Source organism: Vicia villosa, linkage group LG3 (genome assembly GCF_029867415.1).
Source record: "Vicia villosa cultivar HV-30 ecotype Madison, WI linkage group LG3, Vvil1.0, whole genome shotgun sequence".
NCBI classification, from domain to species: Eukaryota; Viridiplantae; Streptophyta; class Magnoliopsida; order Fabales; family Fabaceae; genus Vicia; species Vicia villosa.
The window spans coordinates 43,235,343-43,243,455 of NC_081182.1; the positions used below are offsets into that span (position 1 = coordinate 43,235,343).

Genomic DNA, 8,113 nt, shown 5'->3' on the forward strand with positions numbered 1-8,113 from the left:
CAAAATCAAACAATTGAGATATTTGGAGGGCCAAAACTGCATTTAAGCCTGAAATATATAACAAAATTAGAAAAATAATAACATAAATAAACATAAAAATTAAATTTATTAAAAAAACAAAAGAAATTGTAGCGATTATAATTTATATTAAATAAAAATTAATTTGAAGATTAAGAATAATTATAATAAATTGGTGGAAGCAATTGAGAAAAATCACAAAAAAGAGAAATAGGGACATGATGTTGAAACACTAAAATAAAACTGAAATATTTTAGTAAATATATTAATTTATTAAATATTTAATCTCACATTCCTTCCTGTCCCTTCCGAATTCCTCCGATTTGGAGACACAAAAAATGTAATATAGAGGGATTTTGCTCCCCTCTGTTATCCTCCTCCCCCACCTAAAAATTGAGCCAAACATATTTCATTAGAAATATCACCTCTCATCTCTTCCCCTCCATCTTCCTCGAACCAAACACACTATTAGGGAATTGAGTATTTGAGTTATATGTACTTTGAATCCTTCTTAGATAGCTGTTTCAAAATAAAAAAAGATCTTAAACAATTTAATGTAAAATTAAATTTTAGAACAATTATATTAAATAAGGTGAATTATTTATATTTACTTATATTTTAAGTTAATAAATACATCACTTTTTCTTCTTATAATTGAGTGTCATTTGGAATTTTCTTTTCACTCTTTTCATTCAAAGTGATATTTATGAAAATCTGAACACATTAATAATCAATAAAGTTAGTTTATTAACCATTCTCCATTTGTTGAAAACTTTAATATATTTTTATGTTTAAATGATAGTATTAATTTTTTAAGGATACAACAGTATTTAATTGTAATAAAAAAAAACAAGAGCAAATAATTAAGGTGAAGCATGTGCTTGTAGGGCTGGATAAAGAAGGAGAGAGAGACCGAAGCCTAAAGTTGCCGTTTCTGTCTCTCACAAAAAATTCACAATTGGTAGAGAGAGAGTGTATAGAGCAACAACAGCACACAACACAACACAAGACAGTACAACATTGTGAATGAATGAGGAAGAGAGAAGACGAGGAACTTGTCCTTTACAGACTGTAGTTACTTGCTCCCACCAACCAACACTCTCCACCTCACCCCCTCCCATTATTTTTATATTGTTCTTTTTGTTTTGAAAACTGTTTTTCATAAAAATGTTTTGCTGATTTTTTTAATAAAAGTTGTTATTGTTAATGACTATACGTGTATTGTAATTAATTATATATATATATATATATATATATATATATATATATATATATATATATATATATATATATATATATATATATATATAGAGGATATTTTTGGTGGAAAACCAGACCAATTTTTTAAATCATATAATGTAGAATCAAAATAGACGAGAAGTCCTTTAAAAGATTTAACATTGATGCGTGTAAGATTAAATATTTTTAATTAATAAAAAATTATTTATTTATTATTATAATAATTTAACTTTTTATATAATGGAAGTATAAAAGATTTTTATATAATATACTAAAAGTTTACTTTTTAGATATATTGAATTTAAATTTTAAAAAAAAAGCAGTAATTATCAGTATATATATTTACACTCTTCTCACAATTTAAAATTTAAAGCTATAACTTCCTTTTTTTTTTTTAATCTTTAACTCAACTCAATTTCCCTTTTTATCTTTAATTCAACTATTTTAAGGCTATTAAAATACTTCTTCCATTCAAATATAAATATTTAAAAACACATTTAATAAAATTATATTGTATAAATATTATAAAATTATAAAAATTTAATTGATATACACTAATTTTAAATTATTAATTAATCATAATTTTTAAATTTTTATAAATATTTAATTTTTTATTTTATTTATATTTAAAATAATAATTATGAATGATTATAATATGCGAATCGTGTAAAATCATTTTCACTGACAAAATATATCAATTAATCTCAAAATATAAATAAAATTAATTTAGCAATATATATTATATAATATAATTCAATTGAATGTACATATAAAAACATAATACAATAATAACAAGTAGTTCCTCCGTCCTAAAATAAATGTCATAATTTACACTTTTACATATATTAAAAAAATATAATAAATAAAAGAGAAATAAAAAATTATCCTTATTTATTATTAGTTTATTCTTCTTATTATTATGTGAGAGAAATAAAAAATTATGAGTATTAATTAAAAGATACAATTAAAAATAAAAACTAAAATTGTATTGAGAATTAAAAGTAACATTTATTTTGAGACAAATAATTTTTCAAATCTGATATTTATTTTGGTAGAAAGGAGTATAAAATTAATTTTTTAATATATATATATATATATATATATATATATATATATTATTAATCTGATATTTATTTTTCTAAAAATTAATCTGTACTACTATATTATTATTATTATTATTATTATTATTTTTTTTTTTTGAAAATCTTGGTATCCGGCCTTGCGACCGACTAATCCAAGAGGGACCAATCCCACCGTCCACTAGCGGGGCCCGTTTAAAGGCAGAACAAAGTTCTGTATGGACTGATCCACGCAAGGATTGATAGCACCTGGTAGGATTCGAACTTTGTTATTATTATTATTATTATTATTATTATTATTATTATTATTATTATTATTATTATTATTATTATTATTATTATTATTATTATTATTATTATTTAATTATTTGTAAATAAATAATAAACGAAAATTAAAAAACCAAACCCTATAGTGCTAAACTACACTGAACTCTCTCTCTCTCTCTCTCTCAAACCCTTCTTCCACCTCCGTTCAACGCAGTTAACCCTCTCCACCTCCTCCTAGGGTTCTCTCTCCAACAATGAATTACTAAAACGCATCGTTTCCACCACATTAACTCCGATGAATCCTCCACCGCACTTCATCTTCTCCGCACTACATTTACTCTTCATTTTCCTCACTTCCTCCTCCGCCTCCCAACTCGAGCTCCGATCTCTTCTAGAATTCAAAAAAGGCATAACCTCAGATCTAGTTCTCAACTCATGGAACCCTCATTCCATCACCAACTTCGATGTTTGTCCCCCCACCTGGGAAGGAATCTCCTGCGACGAACTCACCGGAAACGTCACCGGAATTGTACTCGAGAATCACAACCTCACCGGAGAGATTAAGTTTCATACTCTCCTCGACCTTAAAATGCTCAAAAACCTTAGTCTCGCCGGGAATCAGTTCACCGGAAGGTTACCCCCTTCTTTAGGTATAATTACCTCTCTCCAGCATTTAGATCTTTCAAGCAACAAATTCTACGGTCCAATCCCGGCACGGATCAACGATCTGTGGGGTCTCAATTATCTCAATTTATCGAATAACCAATTCAAAGGCGGATTTCCTACTGGTCTCAACAATCTTCAACAACTTAGGGTTCTCGATTTGCACGCTAACGAACTCTGGGCTGACATTGGTGACCTTCTTCCCACTCTTCGAAACCTCGAGTTTCTAGATTTGAGTCAGAATCAGTTCTATGGTGGACTTTCCATTACTCTCGAGAATGTTTCCTCTTTGGCCAATACTGTTCGGTTTTTGAACTTGAGTCACAATAAATTGAACGGGAACTTCTTCCGAAATGACTCAATTGAATTGTTTCGGAACTTGCAAGCTTTGGATTTGAGTGATAACATGATTAGAGGGGAGCTTCCTTCTTTTGTTTCTTTGCGTGGACTTCGAGTTCTGAGACTCGCTCGAAATCTTTTCTTTGGGGCTGTGCCGGAGGACTTGTTGTTGACTTCAATGTTATTGGAAGAATTGAATCTCAGTTCCAATGGATTTACTGGTAAAATTTTCTAACTTGATGATCACCTGCTAGATAATTGTAGGTGTAGCGTAACATTGATATTTTCTCCTTTTTTGATTTGTATTTTACTTGTTTTGTCAAGACAGTCTAAGAAGTCTGCAATGCAATGTGCATGTTGGGTTCTAAATTTCTAATAATGAGAAATTATTTCAATTCCAACCTCTCATTACTTAGCCAAAATGAAGAAGTGTAGGCAGAATTTGCATTTGTATTTAATTGATTGTGTATTTATGTGCATGCACATGCGTTTTAGTATGCGGAAAAGGTGCGGAAATGATGACAAGAAACGTTTTCAATCATGGAAGTTTGACGTGACTCAAAGGCCACGCGGTGAATTGTGGGGGAATTTTCTTTAATGGAAGTTTATTAATTCAATTTTGCATGTGGCTTTAATGGAATCGATAAGCTTGCAAATAATTTATTTCAATTGTCGTCTTCCCATAGAGACATAGAGGGAGCGAGAAAAGATGCGGAAATGATGACAAGAAACATTTTCAATCATGGAATTTTGTCGTGACTCAAAGGCCACGCGGTGAATTGTAGGGGAATTTTTTTTAATGGAAGTTTATTAATTCAATTTTGCATGTGGCTTTAATGGAATCAATAAGCTTGCAAATGAATCAGCACAATTGTCGTCTTCCCATAGACATAGCGGGAGCGAGAACAGGAAATGGGTAGGGGGTGAGAAGATAGAGAGAAAAAGGGGAACTTGAGGGGAAGTTAATGATGTTGAATCTTTTGTTTTATACATTTTTTCTGATGAACACTACCTTATCTTCAATCAGGCATTGTTTGTTGTCTAGGACACTATTTTTTTTTTGTTTTTTTTTGTTTTTAGAATTTTGACTCTTTGTATGTGTTTGAATCTTATGATGCTTGGTGTTTGGCCACTTGTTTATCGTAGTGAGATATTTTTCTTCAAGGAAGCTTAATTGGTTGTCTTATAATTTTCTGCATGCATTTTTCTTGTTCACTCCCAACACTTGCTAGTGGCTTTATCCTAGTGGTGCTATTTTGATTTCCTTATCATTTTAAAGCATTTATTTTAAATTCACATGTTTCAAATGAGAATACCAGTTTAATTTAACAATTTTCAAATAAATTTTCCAGGAGGCTCTTTTATATATATAAATGATTTTTGCATCATGGTTTGTGAAGTATTTCAGATTTTAGGAATTTAAATTATTTAAACTTAATACTCTGTTAATTTTTCTGCATATGTTTGCTTATGTGCAGGCTCAATTGCTGTAATTAACTCTACCACTTTAAATGTTTTGGATCTTTCGTCGAATAGTTTATCAGGACCATTGCCAACTTCTTTGAAAAGCTGTACAGTCATAGATTTGAGCAGGAATATGTTTTCTGGTGACATTTCTGTAATAGAGAATTGGGAAGCCACTATGGAGGTTATTGATTTGAGTTCAAACAAGCTGTCAGGATCCTTGCCTTCTATTATAGAATATTCAAAATTGTCTACCGTTGACTTAAGTTTGAATGAACTTAATGGATCCATTCCAGTTAGTTTAGTTATTTCACCATCACTGACAAGACTCAATCTTTCTGGAAATCAGTTTACAGGACCACTTTTGCTTCAAGGTTCAGGGGCTAGTGAATTACTACTCACTTCTCCTTTTCTGCCAATGGAATATTTTGATGTATCAAACAACTCTTTAGAAGGTGTCTTGCCTTCTGATATAGGTAGGATGGCTAAGCTCAAACTGCTGAATCTGGCAAGGAATGGCTTTTCTGGACAACTTCCAAATGAACTGATCAAACTTATTGATTTAGTGTCCCTCGATTTGTCTAACAACAAATTCACTGGCAATATTCCTGACAAGCTTTCATCTAGCTTGAATGTATTTAATGTGTCCAACAATGATCTATCTGGCCTTGTTCCCGAAAATTTGCGGCGGTTTCCTACATCATCCTTTTACCCTGGAAATGAAAAGCTAAAGTTATCAAAGAATTCTCCTGAACATTCTTCACTGCCAGGCAATATTCCAAATAAACATCACAGTTCAAAGGGTAATATCAGGATAGCAATTATCCTTGCTTCTGTGGGTGCTGCTGTGATGATTGCTTTTGTTTTATTGGCTTATCATCGAACACAAGCAAAAGAATTTCACGGGAGAAGTGAGTTTGGTGGTCAAACTACTGGAGGACTTTCAAGGGCTTCTCTCTTCAAGTTCCATTCAAATGCTCTTCCCCCATCATCTTCGGCGAGCTTTTCAAATGATCACTTGTTGATATCCAATTCAAGGTCACTTTCTGGACAGCAGTCAGAGTTTATTACTGAAATTTCTGAACATGGCTTGTCTCAGGGAGTAGCAACCAGTTCAGCACCGGTAATTCCTAATTTGATGGATAACCCTCCTATGTCATCTGGAAGGAAGTCTTCTCCCAGTTCCCCATTGTCGTCCTCACCCCGTTTTATAGAGGCTTGTGAAAAGCCTGTGATGTTGGATGTTTACTCACCAGATCGACTGGCTGGGGAACTGTTTTTTCTGGATTCTTCACTAGCATTCACTGCAGAGGAGTTATCTCGAGCTCCGGCTGAAGTTCTTGGCAGAAGTAGCCACGGCACTCTGTACAAAGCTACCCTGGACAGTGGTCATATGTTGACTGTAAAATGGTTAAGGGTGGGGTTGGTCAAACATAAAAAGGAGTTTGCTAGAGAAGTTAAAAGGATTGGTTCTATGAGGCATCCCAATATCGTGCCGTTACGAGCATCCTATTGGGGGCCTCGGGAACAGGAGAGGCTTCTGTTAGCTGACTATATTCATGGAGACAACTTGGCCCTCCATCTCTACGGTAATATTAACACTTCCGCTAGCATATCTCAACCCCTTGTCATTTTGATTTTGATTCAAGTATTATTTTTTCGAGAAAACTTGAATAAAAAATGCACATGGAACTGCACCTAAATTTTGTTCTTTTTATTGGTAGCATTTTCCCGTGACACAAGTTTTTTTTAAAGTTAGTATAATATTAATGTATCTGTTTGCACAGAGACCACACCCCGGAGATACTCACCATTGTCATTCAGTCAGAGAATAAAAGTTGCGGTTGATGTTGCAAGATGTCTTTTATACCTTCACGACCGAGGGCTTCCTCACGGAAATCTGAAGCCGACAAATATTCTGTTAGCAGGCCCTGATTACGGTGCCCGTCTTACTGACTACGGTCTGCACCGCCTCATGACGCCGGCTGGAGTTGCAGAGCAGATACTAAATCTAGGAGCACTTGGATACCGTGCTCCAGAACTTGCTTCTGCATCCAAACCACTCCCATCTTTTAAGGCCGATGTCTATGCACTTGGTGTGATCCTAATGGAATTATTAACGAGAAAAAGTGCAGGCGACATAATATCGGGACAATCAGGCGCTGTTGATCTTACAGATTGGGTTAGGCTGTGTGAAAGAGAAGGAAGGGTAATGGACTGTATAGACAGAGACATTGCAGGTGGTGAAGAATCCTCTAAAGAGATGGACCAACTGCTAGCAACATCTCTCAGGTGTATTCTCCCTGTACATGAAAGGCCTAACATCAGACAAGTTTTTGAAGATCTCTGTTCTATACCATCGGCTTGAATTTTTTGTACATGTGTCTGGGAATTAGTTTTTTTATTTTTGGTTCCTGGACCCATTGTTATTTTCTAATTCTTTGTACTCATCTTCTCTCTCCCTCCTTAATTGGTTTCAGGCCTTATTTTGGGCTAATCATCATATTCTTTTCTTCTATTATTCTCTTTATTTAGGAAGAAAAACAATATTTATTGTAAAGCGACATTGATTGATTAATCGACAGTGTTGGTGTTTGATTTGAAACATAGATGTTTTGAATAAAACCCACTTAGGGTGTGATTGGTTTAATAGAAATAGGGAAGAGATTGAGAAGAGAGAAAGAAAGGAGTGAGGCACACCACTTTTTCAATCCCTTCAGAATAGAGAAGAATGAGAAGAGAAATGTTAATTTGATACTAACTTGTTATTTATACACCTATTTTCTCTTAATTCAAAGTTATTATTAAGGACACTTTTGTATTTTTAATAATTATAAACATTTCTCCCCTCTATTTTTCTTATACTAAATAATACTACATCAAATCTTATTTATTCTTCGTATCTTTATGACTTCTTCCACTCTCTCTTTTCTCCTTTGTAGCATTCTCTTCACGAATCACAACCAATCATACCCTTAATCTCTAGAGGACTTGAATACCTTCCATTCTATTTCCTCATTGAAGTCTGAGTTTTTAAGTTAAGA

At 32.9% G+C, this 8,113-nt stretch overlaps 1 protein-coding gene across 1 annotated transcript; it reads left to right on the plus strand.

Moving 5' to 3' along the window:
* The first annotated feature begins 2,756 nt into the window (after positions 1-2,756).
* LOC131661176 (probable inactive receptor kinase At5g10020) lies at positions 2,757-7,674 on the plus strand. The gene is made up of 3 exons (XM_058930617.1): positions 2,757-3,826; positions 5,084-6,658; positions 6,857-7,674. Exons 1-3 carry the CDS (start codon positions 2,899-2,901, stop codon positions 7,435-7,437), a joined length of 3,084 nt encoding a protein of 1,027 aa, XP_058786600.1. The 5' UTR covers positions 2,757-2,898; the 3' UTR covers positions 7,438-7,674.
* Positions 7,675-8,113: the final 439 nt, after the last annotated feature.